General features: G+C 40.2%; 1 protein-coding gene across 1 annotated transcript in view; it reads right to left on the bottom strand.

Moving 5' to 3' along the window:
• Window positions 1-27,448, bottom strand: part of syngap1b (synaptic Ras GTPase activating protein 1b) — a 104,014-nt gene that overhangs the window by 66,594 nt on the left and 9,972 nt on the right. Inside the window, exons 2-3 of the mRNA XM_026317027.1 lie at window positions 11,519-11,814; window positions 784-889 (exon numbers count right to left, since the gene is read on the bottom strand). Of these exons, the coding sequence (XP_026172812.1) occupies window positions 784-889; window positions 11,519-11,814 (402 nt within the window). The remainder of the gene's footprint in view (window positions 1-783; window positions 890-11,518; window positions 11,815-27,448) is intronic.

Genomic DNA, 27,448 nt, shown 5'->3' on the forward strand with positions numbered 1-27,448 from the left:
GTGCTGCTGTGAGCGGCGCGACCAACAGACAGAGTTGCTATGCAACTATCCTATTATTATAAGCAAGCTAAGCTAAAGTAATGCAAGTGATAATGTTTCTGAAAATCCAAATTGACATAAAAAGATAAAAGCTGAATTAAGAAATGCTGCAGAAGGTCAGAAGCGTCTGCCAACAGGTTTTATTAAAGGATAGCTTTGCATTTTTTAAAACAATACTTAAATCCCTATATGAACATTGAAATATATTTATTTCCTTTAATGATCTTCAGGTCTCTATCTGATTAAAAGATGTGTTCTAAAAATCAGTCAAAATGAATATAAGACTTCAGCAGTTTGAATTTGTTCTATCAAGTGGGTACTTTCTTTTATGGTTTACTTAGTTTACTTAATATTTCCCTGTTTGTGTTGCTGTCCCATGACTACAGTTAAACAAAGAAACAGTGTCTGGATAAACATGAGGAAATTTTGTACTAAACAACTGTAACTGTGGAAGATACCCTCTGTTTGTCAAACTCAGACTGCTGAGGTCTTAACTTTAGCTGAACCTTGGAACACATATTTACACAGAATGACGATTTTGTTCACTTTGGTCGAAAGTCCTTCAGGACCAGATCTCTATAGGCCAGTACATGATACATATGTTACATATGTTTATTTGAAAAAATGTGAACTATCCTTCAAAACGAACCTTAATTAGAATAGACTCGAAGTGATTTGGTCAGACCTGGGTTAAGGGTTCAGCTACAATTAAAGTTTAGATGTTAAAAGATGTTTTCTGCTCACCCATCTCAGGATGGTGCCTTCCCTCAACAGGAACGCTGACTGTCCGCCGCAGTAGCTTGTTCCTGTGGGACTCTGAGCGCCTCTCGCGCATCAGCAAAGGGTGTACCTGCACAGAGGGAGCACAAGGTCAGCAAACAAACACGCTCCTAACACACTGCATCCTGAAGTTATACACAAAATATGGACACACGACGCGCAGCTGTGCACACTTTATTACATTCAGTGAACCGCCGTGTTCACACTGTGCTTGGTGAATAAATGCAATACAATAGAACAGTTACAGAAAACAAGTCTTTTTTCAGAAGAGACTAAAAATATCCGATAAACAATAAACAAGAAGGCCAAATTCATCAAAGAAACATGTGTGAGGTTAACCTGGGGTCAGATGCAACCCAGAGAATACCAGTTAGAGTACTTCATATTTTTTAAAGTCTTAGCATTCATTCAAAAAAAGTAAACGCAAGAATTGTTTATCTGGTAAGAGACAAAGCTCAGTTTGTTCAAACAATTCTAAGATATTATCCTCCAAGCAAGATCTCTGCATGATATGGTACATCGTATGTGGAAGAACTGAAAATTGAAAGTGAATTGAAAAAGATATATATAGAAAAATAAAAGACATTTCAAAGCTCCGCCACATTTGGCCCCACAGTCCCTGAATTCATAAAAGTTAGACTTAAGGGAGAATAAACGAGAGAATGCGCCACATTAATCAGAAACACTAGTGCTTTTAAAAAAATCCAGTTACACTCAGAAAACACAGCATGTACTGTAAAGTATACACCTATAAATCTTGACAAATCTTGAACACCAAAGCCAGTACTTTGTTGGCACTGGGACCCAGTACACCAAAATGAAACATACAAGAAGTGACCTCAGAACTTTCATCTCAAAACGACATACTGTGATGCACAGAAAGCTTAACATTTGTGCATTTCCACTGCTTCCTACATACAGTACATCATTAACAGCTCCATGAAGTGTTGCATGAACAATGGATCAATGTGATGAAACCAAATTTTTTAACACTGTGTAACTGTGCCCTGCTGAATTCTGTCTTTTTGGGCTTGTTATTTTGATTTCATGGCCAACATGAAATCTAACTTTAATAAACTTAGTTTTTTGCGAACATTATCCATAACAACTTGCGTTAAACATATTTTTTAGATTGGACAGGGCATTTTTCCAGCGTGCTTTACAATCTGTCTGCAAGCTACAGTACCATTCTGACCAAAGGGCTTTTGGTGTAAACCAGAGGTACAAGGGGCCTGAACAGTAGCTGACCCATTCGCTTTCCTACAACACAGTTACCCCTTGTTATGGTGTTTTTCTGCACCAAAGTGCTCCTGCAGCTTTAACAAATACTGAGCGATACTTTCAATGTGGATATGGTATTAGCTTTTGTAAGTGAACTGCAGTTATTGTCAACCATGTAAAGTCAAGAAGTGTGTGACAATGATAGCAGCCTTGCTTGTTGTTATCATGATAATTATTGTAATACTGTGTGCTTTAGAGTGTGTCCTATTGAGAGTAGCATCTAACAGAAAGCAATGTTGGGCCATAAAAGAGCTTTGAACACAGATAGCCAGTGTCAGACAGTGGTAATAACTGCAGAGAGCAGTGCAGGATAGTGCAGCCTGGGGGGTTCTGGGGAGCAGCCAACAACAATGAAGGACACTGGCAGGTCACACTGAGCCATATGTCCCACAAGACAGCCGAGTGCCACTCGCTCTAAAGGAGCTCTGTTAAGATGAAAGAATGCCAGAGCAGGTGTGTTCATGTTTGTGTGCAGGTGTGGTCTGCATCTGTGAATGTGCACAAAAACTGCTGTCTGGTATATGCACGAGTGCCCATCAAAGCAAGGGCACATAAAAATTTAATGCAGACACTGCTCCACTTCAAGCTAATAATATTATCCAGTATGATACTACAGCTGTATCACAGTGGATGCACGCGCACACACACACACACACACACACACACACACACACACACACACACAAGTACAGTAATGTAGTTGGATCTAGTTATACCAGCCAAGGAGAGGATGCTTTACATTACAGCATCAGGATCCTGTCTCCTTATCCAACTTAATCAGGGACAAGCATCATAAATCCACAGCCTATGTGATTACTCTATACTTTGTTGCTTGTAAAAGCAAACTGTGCAAAACTACATTATAATGCAGCGCTTTTCTGGGCCCAACATATTGCTTGATGTGATGAAATTACAGCATAACCTCCTGATGTGGTGAGAATGGTGTGAGACTGCACAGAGCATGTACAGTATATTAATTTAGTGAGTTCCTCTTTTGTTGGGGCACATAGGAATTTTTGCAATTTATTGAGTTTTTTGCCTCGTTGGCAGTGTGTGAATGTGTCAGCATTGGTCCAACATTCTGGTCCCAAGTGAAATATCATGATAATTATGGACTAGAATGTGATAACTAGAGGAAGAAGCTCAATGACTGAGTTATTATAGAATACATAACTAAAACTAATGACCAAATTCCTATCAGCCTCCATTGTACTAATAATCTTGGCATGCTAAGTGTTGGCATGCTAAGTGTTGGCAGAAAAAATTCTCATCATTAATCGCCTCTGACTGGCTGCAGTGACTCTACAGTGTCCAGCTTTAAAGGCACAATGATCCAACTAATGCCCAAGATGGTGCTTTAGTATGGCAACGGTATGACTGAGTGAAACTGCTTAATCTGTCAAACTCATGATCAGACTGACTCATTTCTTAGCTGTATTTTTTAGGACTGTTCAGTGTAATTTTAGATCGTAATAATTCTAGTTGTATATTGATTAAGGTCAAAGTAATTTTCTTGAAGATTGTGGTAATGAAGTCAAATTAGATTCAACTGATTTGTTTACAATTACCCATAACATTTTTTTTAATCCTCTATATCGTGACATGAATGCTTATTTAGCTCAAGTTTTTCTGGTTGTTTTGTGCAATTTATCATTAGTGTTAAAAATCATATTGTTTCTTTGTTCTATAAAGAGTGTTGAACTGCTGCTGTATGAGATTATGTGCAGAACGAGACCATGTGTTCTGCAAAAGCGTTGTGGAAAATCCCGTTATACAAAATAACCAGCTAATAAAGCAAATGAAATACTTGACAAATCAAGGAGGTGGAGCCAGTTTTCTACTAATCCTAGGTTTGGCTGTTCCCTGGGTGCACATACTGAATGGTCCTTGGGTAAGACACTGAGCCCCAAGTTGCTTAAAATGACCCTCCCATAGATGTGTGAATGTGTGTCTCACATTGCTGTGTTTGTACCATTACTGACAATAGCTCAATATACCCAAAGACAAAGAAATGTTTTAAAATGATCAAATTTACAGGTGTTACAATATTTATTTATTTATTCCATGATATCACATAACCCTAGTGAGAATATCCCTTCAGCCAGAGTGAAATGATTAGAAAGTAAAAAGACAACCAGCTTCACTCTAAATTCAAACCCTCTTAATGCATCCCGTTTCAATTTAAATCCAAATCTTGTCAGTGCACACAGCTTTTCTCTAACCCTCTTTTAATTCTCTCTGCCAGATTAATGTAGGAAACAGCAGCAGGGACTGGCTGAGCACTCTGTTTAACACACTGAATATGCTTTAGTGCCATTGAGTAACAGTAAACCTGAATTAAACTCACATTCTACCAGCTCTTCATTGATCAGGAACGCAAATAAAGCCATAGTTGCATACTATAGCTATTCTCTGACCATGTTGTTTTATGGTGTTTCTAAATATGTGTAATAAGCAAAGTAATTTCATAACGCCTGACTGAGCGCTGTGCCAGCTCTGACTCCATGAAATAGTAATCAGGAGGGGAGGAGAAAGGAGTAGAAAACTTAAACTCCAGGTAATCTCAGTGAATGGTTTTGCTGTAATTGAAGAGATAGTGATTTTCTGCAGGGTTAAAGTGATGATTCTCTCTTTTTCATCTGTTTCCATGGAATCCAGAGAATACAAATAAGTTGCATTTACGTTTATCCATAGTATGATTTATGAGAAGGTCACAAAATACATATTTGGTAAACTGTGCCATAGGTTTGTGTCTTTTCCATACAGAGCAGCATTTTCAGCTCTTTCTTTGTATGTACTGGAATAAAAATAAGAGGGTGAAAATATGTATTTCAAAATGATCCTAAATGCATCAGTCTTAAATTAAATTCTTGACCAGCCATCTTGATGTCAATACTACCTAATTACAAGAAGCTAAACATGGTGATTTTCCTCAATCACATCTTCTTGAAGAACAAGCCTGCTCATTCCCTCCCCTGCTGCTGCCTTGCCCAGTGCAATTCATCTCTGACAACTTGACTCGTGGAATAGACCAGAATACCCTTCTACCCCACAATGACACATGAGCCCACCAATCAGCATCCTACCACTGCTTCTACTAGGGAGGTAGAAACACCTGAAGGCCGTTTTTATTCTGGTTTATTCTTGATTGGTCAGAAGTCACAGGGTCTGTAGCTAGAGACATAACCCCCAGGAGGGTACAGGAAGCTTGTAGTCCTGCACTCAGAATCCACAGAGAGGTAGCATTAGGCTAACACCCTGACTTTTTCCTCATTCACAAATTTAAAGGAACAACTTGATGTAGAGCACAATATACCACTGCTCAAATAAACCATTGTTAAGAGGCCCAGTACGGTGCCACTTAGAAGCTGCAATGTCCATTAAGCCCTGCCAGATAGAACAAACCAACCAAATCTGTGTTTTTTTAATGAGATTTTTTTTTAGAATAACACACATTCATCAGATATTAGACAGAACCCAACAACTGTTCAACATCAGGACTCCAGTAACTAGACAGAGGAGGTGTTGGAGGAGGGAGTCAGGGATCAGAGCTGGTGGAAGTAGAAGGAAGAAGGAGGGAAGGGAGTGATCTGAAGCAGGAGGCTGGTGTTTTTGTTCAACTTGGCAGGTTGAGCTGAGTGATGCTGCAGGCTGGCTAGCCCATATGTCACTACTGCTTCCTCAGGCCCAGCTGTGACAAGTGGGGGTATATGGCGGGATGCTGTGTGCTGTGTGTGTCTGCAAGGAGTATGTGTGTATGAATATGTGCGACAACTGTGCAATCCATTATTTCTAACAGGGCAGTAATCAAACACTGTAGGCTAACTAAATAAATAAATAAATAAATAAAAACACACACACATACAAACACACATGAATGTGCATAAGTGACACACATGCAGGCAATAACGAAAATTTTGCCATGCACCTGCACAAATTCAAAAATAAATTTAACCTCAGCCTGAACACACAGACACAGAGTCCCATACATCCGTTAGGAGGCCAAAGGCAAGATTTGCCCTTCAGAACATCAGTAACGTCCTTTCACAGACAGATGATCCTCTTCCCCCTGACTTCAGGCACTGGCACACTGTGATCCCACTCAAAGAGTTATAAACACACACACACACACACACACACACACACACACACACACACTGAACAAGCCAACAAGGCTGAAACTGAAGCAATAGATTATCATTTGCTATTATTTGAAAGTGTAAATACCAGTTTGGTGATCATAACTGTTACAGTACTGTACATTTCTGTGAAGAAAAGCACGACTGCTAAGTATAGTAAACTAAAATTTTACTTCATTTTCCTTGTAGTTCTTTATTTTTTTCCATTTATCAAGGGGAGGCTGATTTTGTTTTGTGCAGTTTGCAGGCAAAGTGCATGGTGAGCAAGACTGTTATTTGTTCACAGCTTGAAAAATGTTGAAAATAGTAAAAACTGATAAAGAAAGTGGCTGAAACAAACATCTAGCTAGTCCAAGTAAGCTGTTGTGAATAAGATCAAATAAATACTGAAAATGTAAATGTTAGTTGGGCTGTTTTATTACATGTACGTGTAGACGCTAAGTGCAAAGGAAAAGTTCAAACCACCCATAAGTGTCCACATCCCACAGAGCCAGGCCTGGCCAAATACAATACTTCTTAATAAAAATGATAAATAGCAGAGGACTGCTTTTAAGGTCATCGAGCTCTAGCAGTTGCTCCTGGTAAATTGGCAGGAGACAAATTAGGCCTAGTTTTCTTTTTTTTTTCTCGCTACCTCCAAGGAATTGAAAGGGAAAAAAACTACACCATCCACAGGGATAGTGGAATTAATCAAAAGCCTGAGATAAAAGCCATTTAAACTCTAGTATGTATTTGGATGACCTTAAGATTTTTTTTCTTGAGTGAATAGCAGTTTTTATTTAAATGGCATGTAATAGTTATTGTAATACTTGAGTCTTTTTGTTAACATTTCCTCTAGGGTTAAGGTAAACCATCTTACTAAAACAGTCAACCTCCTTTCTGCGAGTCACTTACCCACCTACATTTATTACATAATGAATCCCTCTGACTACCACATGACAGCCACCAGAATGTGTTCTCCAGTAGCTGCAGGATGACGTTGCATAGGGTGCTGTGGCTTGTTTGCAGACCAGCAAACTCAAACTTTAAAATTCAGTTTCAAAACTATGAATGTGACACTTTTACCCAAGAGAAAAATGTGCTCAGTCTTTTCTGAATTGCTACAATACTGCAGTTACTTCTCTCTGTGTTACAGTGTTCATTTTTCCCAGTTCCTTGTCAGACTTGCAGGCTAAACAAGGCTTGTGTCCCCCGTTGGCTTTTACAGTTGGGGGAGCACAGTCCAGACACATGATGTGGGGGACAGGGCAGCGGTGCATGGCAGTGGTATATGAAACTCTGTCACCTCAGATTAATGTGAGATGAGAAGAGGAGGAGGAGATGATGGCAGTCAGCCATCACTGCCAGCCCTCTCCCGCCCCCTGCAGGACAGAAAGAGGAAAAGCAGTCTGCAGAGAGATTCAGCATGGAGGAAGTGGGATTGATTGCCCACAAATCAAAGAAATATTGGCTCAGGAAACTTATTCTCATCATTGCTGCACTGACTTTTCCCACACAGACTGGGAGGAGTGGGGAGGTCTATGATTCACTAGCAAATTCTAAATTCTTAAAGCATACAGAGGTATGTCAGATATCAAATCTAAACATGATCCAAGTATTACATTTGAGGTCAGGAATCAAACTAGTAGGACTCCAAATAAGTCAGTTATTTGCTTTACTGATTAAGTTGCTAGATTCTACAAAAACATTCAAAAACAAATGTAGTTTACCTTTAGCTAAAATGAAATGCAGAACAGAAAGAAGCTGGAACAAGAAACAAGCATTTACATTTGACTAATGATTAATCAAATATATTTTAGCTCTGGTTGCAACTTCCCTTTCTTGTTTCCTCTGCATGCCATGCTACTCAAACATTAGTATTTTTACCACAGGATTTCTAAATACTTAAATGGAAATATGCTGTGACACATGAACGGACAAATGAGTGTACAGTACCATTTGTTGTATTAAGCATGGCCAAAATAAAAGATCTGCTGTGGCTGCATCACAGAAGTGTTGATTAAACTCCATGGTAATTTTTGAAGTATTGGACTGCATCCATTTGCACCACAAAAAAATAATTTTATTCTGATCGTGGTACATGATGACAGCGACAAAGTAACACTAAGCTGCATTTTCTGCTGCTTCAGGCTGCATGTTTGCTGTTTTCTAAATAACAGCCCTAATTTTCCTGCTTACACTGCAGTTGAAAGAATCTTTTACCAAGCACCCACAGGAGCTTCGAAGCGATAGTGTAGAGTTCTGAATGACAGTTCAATAAAAGAAAAGAAAAAAAAAAAAGCGCAAAAGAGGGCATTGCAATTATAGGCGCCATGTTATGCCTCGTCATTTTTAATTTCACAGGCGTTTTTTAAACTTTCAAGGGTATTTTGCCCCGGATACACAGTGTCAAAATGTGCCATCCAGACAACACATCTTGTCAGCCTATCTATTATCCTTGGCAATTAAAATGAACCAAGGGTGTGGACTTGTCACAGAAGGCGTAATTCCATTCTATCCCTATGAAGTGCCTGCACTCCATTACTAGGAAACAGTTCAATGAACCCAACACACCAGGCGTCAAGAGCTACACAGGCACACTATTAACACAAATTTCCATAGTGACACATTTTAGACAGAACAGAAGAGTCTTGCTCCCCGAAGCAACACCTTGGCTTTCTCAGGAGGACGTGTCTCCTGCAGCTCTCTGACGTCCGTCATTCATAAAACAAACAAACCAAAAAATAATAATCATGAAAAAAAGAAAAAAAAAAAAAAAGAGTGGCAAGTGAATGGAGCTGTAAGGAGCACAGTGACAGGTGGCCTGTGGGAGAGCCAAAGACTCCTGCCAGTCACTGCAGAGAGGGAGAAATGGAGGGGGTGAGGACGGGTAAGTGAATGAGGTGAAAGGGTAAGGAGAAAAGATGGAGAAACTATAAAGCAGAGGTGGAGAGGGCAAGTTTGGTAGCAATGAATATGGAACAGATGGAGGGTGGGAGGCAGACAGAGACCATGGTAGGAGGGGAGAGAAAAGAGATGGAACAACAGATGGATTAGATAGAGACAGGGCAGAGATAGGAAGGAACAGAGGGAGGGAACAGGAGAAAAGGTAAGAGTGATGGTTCAATTAAAAAGAGGATTGTCAGCCTGGATGATGCAGACCTACAAGAATGGGGATTAGACATATCAATCACATAAGCAAAGAGAAAATCTGAGAGTGAAAGTTATGTATTTAAGATAGACTGATATGAAAATGTGCAGGAACCAACACAGATAAGGAAAATTGGTGAGTCCTCAACTGATCCTCTGTATCTCTGCCATGGAAACCTACAGTAGCTTTGCTTTTTTACCAAGCCACTGAAGCCATCTAAAACAAATGGGAATAAACTGAAGGGCGACTGTGTGTATGTGTGCGAAGAGCAAAAGAGAGACACCCGCTCTGCATGAGGTGAGAGACAGGCATGAATATTTAATGCCTTTCACTGAGGTGACGGCCGTCAGCACGTCAGTCCTGCCTGCAATCCACTCACAGCTGCTGCCTTATTGGCACAATTAGACAGGGATAGCGTTTAGATTAATTGAAATGGGCTTTCCATTCAATCCCAGCAGAGCAACACAGGTCTCTTATCAGGACCACAGCATGCTCTATTCCTCTGAGTGATGACATGTTAAAACACTATTGGCAGCCATGCAACACTACAGTTGGGTCACCACCTGTATGCTTTGACTGGCCACAAAAAGATTCATTACTTTATTGATGTGCCAACATAGTCAAATGTTGGAATTTGCCATAAACTCATATACTGTATAAAAACAGACTACAATGTGGCAGAAAGAAATATAAGAAAAGTAAGGTAAAACAAATACATTGTCACATGCCCACATGTGCAATGCTATTAAAAACTATATGAGCATACGTTCCTGTTATGCACACTTAGGTGAGGCTGGAAGAAAGTCTAATAATAGACTTGCAAAGTTTGGGGAAACGACCTATGGTTTTTTATTAGGGCTTGCTCCATTAAGAATGACATAAGTGGTGTCATAAATCTGGAGTCTGGGCTTACACTCTGTGATTTTGTGCGTAGAAATGATTTGGCTGTAAAGCAGAGGCAGAAAAGTTGAAGAACAGTACCCTCTCCTGGCCTCAAGAGCAAGATGAAATTTCATTTACCACCAGCAGGAGGTTTAGTGATGTGCTGCCTCTGTTTGGTACATCAATATACAAAGTTGGGAATCAAAGTAATCCAGTTAATTAGCACAAACATTCTGCCATGTCCAAGTAATCTGAAAATCAGTTTCCAAATTTGCAACTAAAGACAAACCTTGAAACTGAGCCCCCAAAAGCAAGCCTGAGGCAAAAGTGAGCCAGAGAAGCTCCAGTGTCTGGGGCTGACTCTGGACACATCCCCTCTCTCTCTGACCTCCTTTTAAATAGACATTAGCTGAAAAGCAGGTTTCTTAAAGTAGCACAAAGACTGTATAACATGTAGGGCATGATAAGAACACTGTCAGTCTATGCTTTACCCCGAAACACACGAGAAAGTATTTTGTAAAACACTTGCCCACAGTATGTTCTGGAAGATGAATGGAAGAGTTGTGGTTAGATGGCATTTTTTACAATCTGAAGCCAGTGTGTAATCTGATTATTTAATCAGTTTAAAACATTTTAAAACCTTTACCCAGTTAACTTAGGTTTAACTTCCAAGAATTATCTTCATAACACATTACAAAGATTTTCATTAAAACAAGGAAAACTGCAAAAAGGGTAAACTAGTTTGCAGTTTTTTAAAATTATATTATCACATAATATATTAGTACTTTTCATAACTCATGACTACATTTTGTCAGTTTAAAATATACCCATTGTACATTCATTCATTATCTATATTGCTTATTCATTCCATTTTAGGTCACAGAGGGGGAACAATTCCTAGCCATCAATGACAGGTCTGACACACAGAAAGAAGACAACTAGTCATATTCACATTCACACCTAAACACAAACGTTTTTAGTCATCAATCAACATAACCTGCATGTCTTTGGACTGACGGAGATAGTAGCTGGAGAAAACCCATGCAGATGTGGAGAACATGAAAACTCCACACAGAAAGGCCCCAGGTCAAACAGGATTCAACCCAAAAACCTTCTTCCAGTGAGCTGACAGTTCGCACCAATGCCCACCGAGCCGCTGTCATGCATCTATCGAATATTTGACTTTTTATCCCCAGTTAAAGTGAAAAACACATAACAAGCCAGAAACAACAATAAGTCAGTATTCCTGGTGTGTGCAGTACAATACCTCCTCCTGGTCCAACATGTAGAGCTGATTGCCTGAGCTCACGCGAAGACGGGGGTTCCAGTGGTCCTGGGGTGGACGATCGTATGAGGGTCGGTCGTAGATGGGGCGCTCGTGCAAAGGACGATTGTAGGAGGGGTGGTCGAAGGAAGGGCGATCGAAGGAGGGGCGGTCGAAGGAGGGGCGGTCGTAGATGGGACGTTCGTGAGTGGGACGGTCGTAGGAGGGAGCGTGGAAGGAGTGGGCGTGGGTGCGATGATGGTGATGATGATAGGAGGGGGGTACGGCACACCTTGCATCTGAACAGGAGAGAAGAAGGAAAGATAGGGGGGATGGAGAGGCAGGAAAGAGAAGGTCTGTTAGGATCATTGGCAGGAGATCTGTGATGCTGTGACAGATCCGCCCTCATACAGTGTCAGTGTCAAGTGTTAGAGTGTGTTTGGTAGGTCTGCTTAAAAGAGGTCAAACATATACAACTATGCAGGTCACTGAGCAGAAAATATTGGAAACAACCTCAAATTCTGACAATTTAAATCATTTCAATAATGACTGAATTCATTGAGCATTTGTCAAGCAAGACAGTCAAAGTGCTTTCAAATAGCAGGAAGATTAACCACCACACCCACACCACTAATCTAATAACTTAAATTCTAAAAAGGCTGTGTACAAATATATGATCATATATTATAAGCCTTATCAATTCTAATTAATTACATATTTGTTCAACTGGAAGCTACAGTCAGTAAAGAGGCAGGCGAGGTTTGTTTCCTCCTGTCCCAGCTCTTTATTCTAAGCATTCAAGCTAACCTCAATCCTATTCAGGCCAAAAAGGAAACAAAAAGCAGAACTTTGTTCCTGAGGCAAATCTAAGTGGCCCTAGGATGAGCAAAGCAAAACTGAAATTTGGGCACATTCTAATATTAAATAAAACAGAGCGTACAGTTCCCATCATGCTCTTTGAGCTTCATTTATAAGTAGAAGACACTTGATAGTGCCTTTGCAGACTCACTCTATGGGATTTATCTTTATCACTCTCTTATACTCACAGCAAAAAAATTGCAATAGTCTAATTGAAGAAGTCCTATATCCAGCTCATCGCCACAATCTAATCATGTGTTCCTTGGCCTGAGGCTGTCCAGTCCACCAAATCTAACAGAAATCTGTTTTGAGGTTCCTGATATATCTTGCTGACAGACAGACAGAAAAACTAAAATATTATCGCCCTGGTGGGGGTACAAATTATTTCTGATGTTATTCCTGATCCTGAGGATCATTTACGATGATGTGGAAAATAAAATGAAAATGAAATCTAAGGGCTCTGTGCTGTAGATAATTAAAGAAATTGATCACATAGTATTGGAGACATTAATCGGGATTATCCCCAGGTAGACGTTTTACTTTGTCTTAAGTTAAAATCATTTTCTTCCATTAACTTAAATTTATATTAACAGTATTGTGCACTTACGGCACTGTTCCATATACAATACCTTAACATACAGAGTAAAAATGCATCATGAAGATTTGTCCACCTTCATACAGCTGCCATCTCTTTCTGACTTGCTCATCCCATAAATGGACTCTCCTGATGGGTCTGTTGTTCTGATATTGACCTTGCATTTCCGCCCTTTCCTCTTATGTCTCATATTTATTATCCCTGTTTAAGATGTAGATGTTTTTATTTCTTCTCCATGAAGGAAAAAGCAACAGTGGTATCTCTCACGCACACTTCAGATTATTCCCACACAACATTTTTCAAGTTCTCAGCTACAGATAGAAAAGCAAACATCTTGAGGCCCTTCTCTCACTTTATCTCGTCTGATGCTGATTTCAAAGAGTCTGTTCTCCTTCAGAAATAGTCCAGTGAAACATGGATAGGAACACGTTGGCCAGGATGTGCTTTCTTCAAACTGCCAAAGGGCAGATTCAGTTGTACTTGTTTAAAAAATTTCTTGATACTCAAAAAAAAAAAACAAAAAAACAATAACATCTCCCTATAAAGCAAATCACCTCTCCACTATGAGAACTACATGCACTAATCCAGAGAAGGAGATGATAAGTTATATTGGTAACAACTGATCTTACCATGTTGACTGTAAAGAATATTCTAGGAGTGATTTTTAAAGTAACTCCTGGGGTACACCAGAAAAACCTCAGCAGTGTGTCACTTAATTAAAACATTCCCCCAGTAGTTTGCACCTACTCCACCAAGGAAAACCCCAATTTCACACCTACAACATCTGCAGGCTGTACTACAAGTCCACAATCCATGAACAAAGACATTTTCACACATATAGACAACATAGAGGGAGCTGCTGTTTATATGACCCAATACACACAAAAGTAGATTCAAATTATGATCTCCAATATAAGCAAAGGGTCAGTGCTCCCTGTTATCAAACAAGCATATGTGATGAAGGAAAAGAGCACAGAGATGCCTTATTGTGGTTCTGCAGCCTCTCCCATTGAAAGTGAGCCAGAAAGAGTCACCTGCAGCCCAGTGCAATCCTTCAGCCTTCATGTCATCATTTTACAGCAGCATCACTTCTCAGACTGTCCTCCTCTATTGATGCCAGAAAGTTGATGGCTACAATGCTTCTCCATCCTGAGTCAGAATAACAAAGCGCAGCAGGCAATAGCTTAATTGTAGAGAAATAAAAATTCAGTTGATCTTTCTGATTCCTGCTTAAATTATGAATCAAGCAGCTGAAATATAGATGAGCTCCAAAACAAAAACAGTTAATTAATATGAACAATTCAAGGAATGTAAAGGAGCAGAGCATGTAGAAAAAACATGAAAACTGTGGGGTTACAGTTTTTATCTGACAAAGGGAAGCTTTAGGGACACTTCAATCAGGCATGAGGACTGCTGTAACAGAACCAAATCTGGGTGCTTTGTGAAGTTGGATATTCACTTTGAACATACTGTTTCATTCAGTCCTGCAAAGTTGCACATACAGACATGCAGAAAATAATTTGATGTAATATGAATCATTTGGGTGGACAGAAACTTGAGGCCATGAATATGAGCCACTGTGATGCGGCTACATTCAGGGGTCACAATAGCCTCCAATGAGTCTTTTGTGCAGGCAAAATTGTGAAAAATGAAAGCAGCATGAGAAACTGAAGGTAAGCAAAACCACTGAGCAGGTGGCAAAAACTTTTAGTGCATTTCTGCAGCCAGATGACTGATATTTATATATTTTTATATATAATATATTTCTCTCACAATTGCTTCCCACAGCTTTCTAGGGCTGCCATTAATAGTTTATGATCAATACTCAGATTTTTTCTGAAATGATTAATCTTAAAAGAGGTTAGAATGTCATAGTGTGCTATCAATCAAAACTCATTTTTCAGTGTTAGCACATTCCATATATTTTATGAATATGATACAAGAAATGATTTGGTGATTTTTTTATTATTGACTTATTCCACCCTGGTTAAGAAATGTATTTCTTTCTCTGAATAGGTGTGTCAACGGTAGCATATGTGATACATGCTGAGTAAGTGCACCATGAGTCTTTGGTGATTATCACAAGGTTTCAGAGAGACACAGCAGCGTGGCTCTCCATTTCTCCAAACAGCACCTGAGCCCTTGAATCCAAACTTTGCAACTGTGCAGAGCAAAGACATGATGCTGAGATATTCACTGGGGGATAGCAATGTGAGTCATCCACAGCCCAATCTGAGCTACTCTACTGTAGGCCTACCTCTCCACCCCCGAGGCTGCCTATTAAGAGCCTGTGAAGCACAGTGGACAGAATTTCAATGAGCAGATTCATTCTTCGGCTGTCCGTTCGTACGTACAGAGACACAGCTCAGCCTTGCAGGAATATACTGTAACCATTCGGCACAAGCAAAAATGCTGAGATGCTTTTTTTCTTCAGCCCATCTTCCTTGTTCATCCTCTACATGCACCTCACTGTCTTTCATTTGCTCTCTACAATCTTTTCTCTGGATTTTCCTTGGTCTGCCTTTGTTCCTCTCTCGCTTTTCTCTCTGTGGACTCTTTTCCTTTTTCTGCCATCCTTAGCAGTTTACAAAGAAGAGTGCTATGCACCAATCGGATGACTGGTCAGCTTTAGTCAACGTTGTCATTATTGGAACTTGACAGGCCTAATGTTGATTTATACACATCACTGAGCTCCAAAACAGTGCTAAAAATAAAGCTGGCAATATCTCCGGGCCGCCCGGGGCAGATAATGTACTCCTGCAAGCATGGCAAACCAAAGCATCTTACTTTCTAGGCAAGAAGGCACCACACAGTGCACATGTCATTATTCTGACCTCAGCTGCACCAGTGTCACACGTTATTGCCGTCAAATGGATCACAGGAAAATATACCAATGGAATACAGATGTGCTTTTGCCAAAAATTAACATGAGTGTTGGGAAGAATAGATGCAGTGCTGCACTTTGACAAGCTGTGAGTCAGAGTGGTGCATATGTGCAGTATAGTAGACTGCTGTCAGTGCTGAGTCAACAGGGATGTCAAGTGTCAGCAGCAGGGTCACGGAGGGCCAGAAGTATGAGGCTTTCTTGCTGCACAAGCACACTGGTCATATCCTCAACTTCTATTATATGCTGTGAAGGAGAAAGTTCTTTATGGGAGTGGATTGGCATGAGCATGCAGTACAAATAATACAAATTTTGATTGCTTTATTAAAAGGTAACAGTGTATTTTTTCTGCACCATATCACAAAAGTGTCTAAAATATCTATTGTGGGTTGATAGATTTGTTGATCAATATCAATAACTCAATGATTTCAACACAAGGTGGAATTCACCCTTTGGCAATTTAATGCACTCACAATCTCACCACCTCGTCCACCACAAGCACTGTATGATGTTAAAAGCAATCAAGTACATTTTCAGCTAAGATAATGACAGCAACAGTACTATTACAGCATTTTGCATCATTAGTCTACCTCCACATTTTTGTTGGATCTCCGCTTTAATTAGGTTTCTCTATTGTGATATGACTTGATTTGTGACAATTATAGGCTGCCATCAGTCACTGGTAGTAGAATTGGAGACGGTAAGACTTGAGTAGAGGATAAGTTGTATCTATGTTGTAGCAGTTATAGCTGATTACTTAATGCCATTTAAATGATCATGGTATAATGCTAGGGTTTTCTTTGCAAATATACTATGGACATTGAAACTGAAGTGAAATGACCTGCTAAAATGTACCTGTAGTTCTGGGACCCGCATTTGATAAAGTACATTTATCTACCAAAGCCCACAATCAGCAAATATGGTAGCATCTTGCTGGTAAGCTGTAAATCTGGCAGCGATTTTCCTCTTCCTCGACTGAAATGCGTTACTGGTGTATGAGACTCAGTGGAGTATTGTACAAACTGTACATTTCCCAAACAGCAGAACGTTCTCCCAGCTATAAATTTACATTAGAATGAGATGATCCAATGCAGAAATGCATGTCTTCACATCTTTTCAACTGTGCCACAAGAACAAACATATGACTGCATGTAACAAATGCACTTACTCTAAACAGGCTGATCACTGTATTGGATGCTATACAACTGCTGTGTGCAGTATTGTGGCAGAACTGAAGTGAGCTCAAATTTCTCTGCATGATGCATATGCTTTATGTGTCTTAAATCAAATGTGTCTTAAATCAGTTAATATGAGATCAGATCGGTGCATTCCGACTTTTTAGCCTCATTTTATCATCATAGCCTGCAAATTCTGCTCTCATTAATCCTGTTGCAGGAGGCAGCAACCTTTAGCAAATATCTACATTATATTAAAGTTTTGTTCCAAGTTATCAGAAAGGCATTATATATTCAGAGATTTTTCTCATGAGAGAGTGGAGACCAAAGCACAGCTTAAAGAAGAGACTTACATTCACTAGATGGTCAGAAATACTGACAAATACCAATTATCTCTACATTAAAGATAATTTCGTGGAAATTCAGTTGGTTGAGTAGTTTTCCTGCCCCAGGTGCACAAAACGACTAATTCTTGCAGCTTAAAATTATCTTAAAAGTGGCTTAAAACTACCCACTTCCTGATACAGAACTTATCCACCTCCGAACTGCACCACCTATATTCTACCACTTTTCTGACTTCTCTCTTTGGAGAAACAACAGAGCTGAAATATCAAGCTTCTGACATAAAAGTAAACTTCCTAATCACTTTATCCATATTTTCTTAAGTGTACAAAGCACTGCAGACTTACATTTCCACCACAACACAAGCAAATGTGTCTGTGTATGTGTGTACCCACATGTGCAAACTGTGCAAACTGAATATGTAAAAGAAATGCAGTCAACCTACTGTGTCAACACAAGCAAAAGTTCTGATCCCTTAAATCTGACCCACTACAATGAATCCACTCCAACCAGATGTTAGATGGGAAGAGGAGGGATGGGGGTAAAAGTGTTTGTCTGTATACTGTATGTACATGGTGTGTGGGAGAGAAAGAAGAACAGTAAGAGAGATGGAGAGAGAGTATTCTCACCTATCAGATCATTCACCCAGCCCTTGCGCTGCGCATCCCGGGTTCCCCATTGCTCACCCAAAGCGTCCACACGGCGTCACTGTTGCTGCACTGCTAGCGCCTTGAATCCGCCCCCAACTCCACCACACAGGAAACAAGGTTACTGCCCAAGAGATGTCACTTCCGAAACACCCACTCCCGCTCGCTTGCTCGCGCTCGCTCCCTCACGCCCCCAGCCTATTGCCATGACAACCGAGAAAAGAATAGAATATAAGTGAGTGTTAAAGAGACAGGGGGATCAGAGAGACAGGGGGAAAGAGGGATGGAAAGAGGGAGGCATAGATGGAAGGAACATGTGGAAAGAGAATAAAAATGGGCAAGAGTGACGAAGAGGAGAGGGAGAGAATGGACAGTGAGAGAGGTGAATGAGTGGGCGGGGAAAGGATAGATGAGAGAGGAGAGGATGGAGACAGAGACAGAGAGAGAGGAGGCATGTGATGGGATGTGACTGGGGGAGAGGGGAGACAAGAGAGAGGTGTAGATGCTGTGGATGCTGTGAAGAAGAGAGAAAGATGAAGTGATGAGAGACAGGGAGAGGGAAAGAGGGAAGGAAGGGAGGAAGGAAGGAGGACACTTTTTTGGGAATAGGGAGCCCACATCTTGTTCCCATAGCAACACAACCATCCATGCAATACTGACTTGTACCTCCCTCTCACTCTCTTACTCTGTTTCTGTCTCTTTGTCCCTCCCCCTCTCCTCTTCTTTTTCCATTGCTAACTATATATACACACACACTGAGCGTAAGTTGGCATTGAGTACATATGCAGTGATCCAAGCTCTGCAACAATGTCAGCCACATCAAAAGGTACCAAATATGCCATCAGTGTGTAGCTCCACAGGAGTAAAGTAGAAATATCTTGGATCGATTCAGATTTTTTCAAATCTGTCTTAATACAGTTTTGACACGCCATACTTAAGTTCAGACAGTTATCTGTTGTTGCAATAGATCCTCCTCTGCAGTTAACTGGCTATAAGAACAAACTTAAGAGCACTTTCAAGTCCAGGACCCAAACAAACAAGTTAATTTACCATGTTTCAATACATTCAAAGACAAAATCAAACAATCAAAGGTGAACTAAAACACCTCCGTGAGTGGAGATGGACAATGGTGAATACCTTTAGTCTGTTCGAAAAGAAATGAATGGAGTTCACACGGAAAGTGATGAAAAGGTGAATAATGTCAGAGAGAGAGCTAGACAGACATTCAATTCCAACATATTTTTTCATCCCTGCACTTCCTCACTTGAGCACATCTTGCCAACCACTGAGTGAAATATGCATGAATGTCAGACTGACGATCATTATGTTGAAAAGTTACGAAGGTTGTCTGATGCAGCTCCTCTAGTTCTGATGTCAGAAAAATACTGGGAGAGGAGGTTTCAGGAGTGAAGAGAAGAAAAGGGTCCAGTCTACGTTCTGTGCAAAACTGCATCCCAAAGTTCAAGTAAAGCTAAAATGAAGTGTCATCGGAGTCAGTTATTGAAATCAAGTGGATCTCTCTGTCGTGATAATCGGGTTTATTGGTAGCACCATGTAGGTGCTCATTTACAGCAACTTCAGCAAACCAGCAACAACCTTACAAGCAGCTACCAGAACATATCCCTCCTGCTCAGCACTAAGGAATTTTGTACTGAGAAGGTGAACCTCAGAGGATGCTCCGAAGTAATTTGATGGATTTTAGTTTTAGCTGAATACTATAATGCATTTTGCATCTTTCACTGAATCTTGAGTTGAGGGAAAAATATTGTAAAAACCAATAACTCTTTCAGCATTCACAGGACCTGTGAGTATTGTTTGCTCACGTATGGAGCTGATAGATAAAAACCAAAATACAATATGTCTAAATGAGAGGGAGCGATCGATGTTGCCATCATCCCGCTATGAATCCCAATGAAGTCCAACTTTCTGCACTAACTCCTGGCAGCCTCTTCTCAAAAACCCCCATTCCCGTTCCCATGGATCTGTCCTCTTCTCCTTCTGCCCATCTGTTGTCAGCCCCCCAACCCTTTTACTCTCTGGTTCCTTCTCTGGCTTCTTTCTCTTGGATGTGGCCTTGTCGTTCTTACCCCCTATAAATCTTTTATCTCTGTCTCTCTGCCTTTCCTCCTCCCTTTGGTATTCTACACTGTCACTCTTCCACCCTTTCATCCTCAATATTTCTCTATGTGGGAATAAAAAAAAACTAAATTATCTGTGTTAAAATCACATTTTTACCATTCACCTCTCTCCTGTTCCCCTCTCACTCCTCCATCTTCTCTCTCACTCAGTTATTCTATTTTTATTTCTAGATCGCTGTGATGTTTTCACTGCCTCTCCAAATCTAAATTCAAATGTATCTACCTGACAATCTGATCTCTCCTTTTTCTTTTCTATGGCCTTCACCTTCTTCCTCTAAATGTGAGGCTTGATCTCCCTATCAAATTAAAATTCTTGTTAAATTATTCAACTCAAATTAGCATTCATTAAACCAAACACATCTAGGCACGCATGTCAGGATTAACAGATTGCTAATAATAACTACACAATGAACAATACATACAAATAACTCCATCTGTTTAACTTTTGTGTCAGGTTCATCATTTGTGGCACGGCATGAAAACTGGGGCCAGTAGTAGCACAAATGCCCTCCAGATGTCCCTGTCAGTCATTTGCATTTGCTTGCATAAATCTAATGCGACTTATTTGAAGCCTTTGAGGAATCCTTGACCATATTCCACACATTACGGAGATGCAACATACTCAAACTGAAAAAACACAAAAACAAAACAAAAAAAAAAACATGACATTGGTGTGAAAATGTGCTTCCATTGATGGAATCACTACAAATGTTGCAGATATAGAGAACTCAAATTAAAGGAGACAGTTTCTCTTCTACATTTCAGTGTGTTCAGAATGACAGGAACAGCTAGAGGCCATTGCGGCTTTAGCCAATAGCAAAGTTGGTTGCTGTACAGTAGCCTCCACTCACAGTCTCCCTCTGCTCTCTCGCTCTGTCTCCCACTCGCTTACACTCACTCACTCCCATAACTGCCTCTCTTTCCCTCGCACTCTCTGGCTCCTTCCCTGCTCACATCTCTCCTTCACTTACCTAATATATTTTTACTCTAACTCACTCCATTCTAGCAATGTCTATCAAAATGTCAAGTAAATCTTTTCTTGCAAATTTTTAAAATGCCGCAGATATAAAATATGACGTGTGTATTTCCATCAGGTATGTAGGCTGAAGCACATTTCCTGCCTGTCAATAAACAAGAGAAAAAAAGATTCCTCTTAAAGATCTGTTTGTCTCTGGTGATGTTCACATCCAAGAAGAAAATACATAATGTGCAACGCAATAACATAAGAGCTAATGGTCAGGGGGAAAAAAAGAAACAAACTTAGTGTCCAGGCTGCTTTTGTTTTGTGCCAATTCTAATATAGTACTCACATCATCATTCATGTCACTTTTTACCTTTAACTTCCATATGAAAAAGTTACAAACAGGTTTTAAGATGAGGATGTCAGGTTGATTGGTGACTCTAAATTGCCCATAGGAGTGAGTGTGAGTGTGTGAGGTTGTTTGTCTCTATGTGGCCCTGTGATGGACTGGGGACCTGTCCAGGGTGGACCCCTGCCTTTCACCCTCTGACTTTCAATCTCTCCTTCAATTTGCTTTAAACAGTCTGACAGGCTGTTCCACGTTGCTCCGTAAGGGCCTTTTCATAAACACTGGAGAGCAATGAGGTGCTGGACATCTCTCTGCTGCTGTGGCTTCATTCGGGGGTGCAGTCTTGTCTTTCCACCTGGCTGGGAATGATAGTCAATGTGCTGAGAGGAGAAAATAAAGATGAATAGGGAGAAAGACAACTCTTAGTGTGTATATGTCTGTGCACACACACTCTGACGTGGACTTACTTGAATTTAATACCACATAACTTTGCGCAGTTTTAAATCCTTGTGAACCTGTTCAGTGGCAACCACAGAGAAGGATACTACTGTCTGATGGCTCATTTAAACTAGCTGTGGATGTGACACTGGTGCTGCTACATTAGACCAGCTATACAATGGTTCCAGTATGTGTGCCAAAGTTCAGCCAAAACCCTATGACTTTTCTTGTTGCTAACATCTGCAGGTGCCATAAAGCACAGAGGAGAGAAAGCAACTATTGATGTCAGGGAGAGGTTTATAGATGCCCCTGTCCTCTAGTTAAACTGCCACTGGCTCTGTCGGGCTTCTCACCTAATATCATTGAGCCATTACTTACACTGTGTTCGCCTTGGACAACAGCAACATGGTACTGTAAGCCAATACGTTATCTCCTCCCATGGTAACTGAATTTATGGTGCCAGATATTCTTAACCTCCTATCATTAAAGAGTCACAGCTACAGCTCCTACCACTACTGGCAGTGGTAACACATACTTTCTAATCTAAATGTGCAACAGAGATACGGCACACAGATCACAATAAAATAATGAAAAGGTGTCTTGCCAAGTGTGCTTTGATTGTTTTGTGTCACAGATTCATGCAAATAGCCTCCAGGAACCTTTATTGAAGTGCTCTAGATAGTCTATTCTGTAGCTGAATATCCAGGTTCAGTGCCATTGATTATTACTTCTACTATTAAGGCCAGTTAGCTAACCTGCTGACCTTAGCAGTATGTGAATTTCATAGAGGGACACATTTAAAAGTAGTGCTTTTTACGTATTGTACTCTGTGTACCTCTATAAATATATATTTTTACTTAATGCATTGATGTTTATCTCTTAGGTTTACTATGTTTTCTTTGGTAATGCACATTTACTAAAACTGCACATGAAGCTGTGTTGGGCTAAAGCACAACTAACTGTGTTAGTGTAGTGTAACTTGTAAGTCGTGCTCCGCAAGCACTGACCCCTGCGTGTTTTTGTTTCTCTCTTTGGTGTCATGCTGATTGAAAGCGGGTCGAGCCAAGCTGTCCCTAAGAGATAAAGAACAATTATAGTCATCTGTCCTCAATCCAGAGATAGACTAGGAACTGTGTCATTGTCTTATTACCCAAAGGGTTGTCGCCGAAACTTCTCAGTCATAAAACACCTTAACTCATGTTGCCACATCACCCTCTGACAAACAGCTGCCAGACAGAGGCAAAAACTGGGGGATACGAGATGAACCTGAAACCTGAACCTGGAGTGGGTCAGAGACCTCTCTAACAAAGACCTAAGTAACTGGACTAGAACTTTGTAGATGTAATGGAAATAAAAGTCAACCTGTTCTAGAGCTGTTTAGATTGAGTCAAATCAGTTTTTGAACAAGCGATGGAAGCCTCTGCCACAATAAAGGATCCAGCATTAATAACTGTAAATAACTGCACACACTTTTAATTGCATTTATAATGTTTTAAACAGTTTGTACATGTAATCAATTAACTTGTACAGCAGATATTTTACACAAGTTTTATTCTACATCTGAAAAGTTTAGGTGGGTCACTTTGCCTTAAGGAAGTACAAAGCTAAAAAAAGTCAACAGACTAGGTTGAATAGTTTTAGTTGAATAGTATATTTATTGTTTTTGTGCTTAATTTTCAAGCTATATCCAGCTCATGAAAAGTGTTTCCAATAAACACAACATCTAACCACTGTAGAAACTAAAAAAGTGGAGTCTATCCTACACAGTTCGACAGCATCAGTTGTCAGTTACTGCCACAGAATTACATATGTTTACAGTAAAGTGACAAAACAAAGGAGGACATCAGATGACACTGATGTACTGCAGAAGCACTAAGTTTGTGTGGGAGACCAGGGTGGATGGATGGGTCAACAAAATATGAAATTAACATGTGAGACTGTGGCTCCTCTTTATCTGCATTAGTTTCTCAGACTTCCCAGAATACATCCACACGTCAGACTTCAACCAAAGATGCCACTGTTCATTTGCTGTTGCATGACAATAACGTAGTATTATATATAACCTCTCTATATATTTTGGAGTGAGTGGTATTTTCACTACACCGATATTTTGATTCTATTCTGAGCTTGCAGATGTCAGAGCTGCACCTTGTAAACCTTCCTCCACTTTAACACAGAAGTCAGTCTGAATCTCTGATTGCATAATTAGCTGCTGTCTTAGTAAATCAGACTTTAACATTACACTGGTTGTGAATGAAAAAGTGAATGAAAGGCAAATCTGGCACTCAGCTTATGAATTTTCCTCAGAAAAATTCAAAGCAGTGAACACACGGTATGTACAAACTGCCACCAATCTACAGCTTCAGTCTGAATATATATTGGATCACTGTTCACAAACCCATATCTACTGTATCAGACCCTCATTTGTTTGGCAGCAGTGAGCTGAAGACCGTAGGACTGACATGGTTCGTTCCACCTGGCTCATCTCTCAGCTGAATGAGCAGCCAGCATTTCTTCACTGGCAGGATGCTCCAAATAAGAGAAGCACACTGTGTTCACCATGATCCTCAACTCACAGATTGCATTAATGCCACAAACATTTTAATCCCATGAGCTGAAAAAATTGATGGACTTGATAAAAATTTACCTATTTGGAGAGTTCTGTATAAGCTCTGCCTGGACTTATTGCTCTGTGTGGATTGGCTTGCTGAGCCTCTTAAAATGTATTTTTTATCAAATTGACCAGCTTTAGATAGTAGAAACGATAACAGTGTCAGGTTAGGCTGTTACTGTTTTACATTTCACCGTGCTGGGGTATAGGCTTCTGGCAGATCCGAAGCCTTGGAGCTCCATTTTAACAGTTGCCTCTTTGTGTCTTAGTCAGCTATGAGGCCTTGTATGTCCAGTCTTTTGCCAGATGTACAGCATATTTTTAGAATATTGATGTATCAGTGACACTGTTGACAGCGTGAACCTTAGAGAACTATCAGCCAAATCTGCAGCTCCGCTCAGCTTTACACAGCAGCTTTAATGTTTCAGCTCATTGTTTTTGGCTTTCTAGCCCAAAGTTTTATTGTTTTGGTTAACTGTCCCCACATTGTTTTGACTTGCCAGGGCACCAGCTGTTTTCAGCCACAAAGCTCTAAAAATCCATTGCCCAATACCTGCTCAGCACCAACCAGCAGACAGAAACATTTAGATGCTAGTTAGCAGTTAAAGAGTCAGATATTTCCCTTGGGAGTTGGTAGAGACCAGAAACAACTAAAATAGAGCAGATAATAGGTTGATATAGAACAACTCATAACTTCTTTTTGCTGCACCGAGTTGGCCAAAATCTGTTATTTCACTTTTAAGTCCCACCTGACCAACTGTAAGCATAAATATCTGTTAGGTTGATCTAACACAGACTCATGATTACTTGTTTGACTAAAGGCAGCAGCTACTGCCAATCCAGCATGGCACAGGACTCACCAGAATTATTCAGCAACAGGCAAAGCAAAAGTGCTACAATCCCAAATTTGGCAAACATAAAAGTCGAAATGACCAAACTTCAGAAAAAGAAAAAAGAAATGCCTGACAACTTGGCAATAAAGATTTTGCTAAGCTGCAATTTTCACTTTGAAGTGGTCTCAAAGAGTAACTTTAAATCAGGATGAAAAGCAGTTTTGCAGACCTGGAATACCAGGGTTTATCCAAAGTCCCTTAAAGGTTCATCAGCAGATAAATGACCTCTAAAAGGTTTTATAAAGACATGGGAGATGTGCATAGAGGAACCATCAGGGTTACATAATCCATCTAGCAACTTAAAGTTCCTGCCGGGAATATGAAAACCTATAGGGGCACCAAAGTCCACATGCAACCACAGCAGAGGTTAAGTGCATTAACGGATCTACATCACAACAACCGGCACTGTGTCTGCAAAGACCTGATGAACATCCTCTGAAACATTAACAAGGCTGTTTAGGCAGCTTCCACTCCACAGTCCTTAAATGGCCAAGACGACATGGCAGACTGTCACTTCCTATAAAATTTCATCAGTGCACATGCTTCTCAACTCCATTAACTACAGGGCGTTCACACACATAAAAATATGCTTTCTCGCATAGATCTGCCAGCAGGAATAACACATTCACTCATTCTTCACAGCTCACTTTTCAGCAAGTACATAGAGCATGAACCACTTGCAAACACACATACTCGGGGTGCAAAATATTAGGAACACCCTCCTTAAGAAGCCTAATCCACTTCAACCTGTGTCATCTGCTTCATCCACATTCTGTCAAGATTGAGGTGGATTTGTTAAAGCAGATGAAATGAATGTGGGATCACATGATTTATCTGGTATCTTTACTGTACAGAGAGGACAGGTGTTCCTAATTCACTCGCACACAACCAGGGGAGTATAAGAAAGCTGAAAAAAGAAGGCCCTCTGTGCCACCATCACATAAATGTTATAATTCACAGCCTTTGATTTTTATTAGCAAAACAGTGTGAGGGTGATTTATATCATCTCAGGAAATATTCACTGCAAAAAGATCCCATGTTTGTTTCACTGCATTTGCTAATGATTTATTTCCGGGCGCTCCTTGCAGCAGTCATTTTGTGTGCACCCTGAGGATTAAAGAGCTACTTTGCTTGTCCTTTTATATGTGTGTGAGTGTGTTGCCCAGTTGCTTCTAGGTTATAGTAGAAAACTCCCTTTTCTGAATTTAAAAATAGCACTGGGCAATATGGTTGACTGTGGCCTAGAAGCCGGCTGAACATTATGGCATTTTATGAGACACCATACGGATTCAGTAATGGAATAACTAACAAATAATTTCAGTTGTAATACTGGAATATAATTTTATTCGAAGGTAATATACCTCAATTAAAAGTGAATATGAACTTGCTTAAAGCTGCAGTAACTGTAAATCTCCAACTCTGTTTTTGGTTTTTGCCAACTAAGGGAAATATCTGACTATTTACCTGCTAAATGCTCCATTGTTGTCACAGGGTGATAGCTAACTTTGTCTGTGCAGACAATAATAGAGTGATGGGAGAAAAGCACAACAGAAAGTACAAGTCAGACAGCAAAACAACAAGTAGAAACTCACTCTAGAGCTTTAAAGTGATAAAATTACTTGAAAACCAAAAAAAGCTGAAGATTCTGGGAATTTTCTAGTGATTCTCTGTAGGTTCCTCACTATGAGCAATCACTTTTCATTATTTTCACACAAATATATATTAATTATTGCCCTTTTTGGGGTCAAAATTCAGTTTCTGCTTGTCAGTATGTGTATACAGTAGGGCAGAGTATCTGGCACGAGGCTCGGATTCTGGTGTGTAACTGTGTGTTTACGTAGACACATATCCTATGTGGACACGTGTCACTGTGAACTCATCAATTCATCCCCATTACTTTCACTTATGATGTCAGACAGTACAAGGTGATGTCACTGCCAGCTCCCTGAGAGCTCACCTCAGGCCTCTTCAGCTACTTCATTCTGTCACTAATATGAACGGACGTAGACCTCCAATGGAAGCGGGTCTGTCTTCTATGCACA

Source organism: Mastacembelus armatus, chromosome 16 (assembly GCF_900324485.2).
Source record: "Mastacembelus armatus chromosome 16, fMasArm1.2, whole genome shotgun sequence".
Taxonomy (NCBI): Eukaryota; Metazoa; Chordata; class Actinopteri; order Synbranchiformes; family Mastacembelidae; genus Mastacembelus; species Mastacembelus armatus.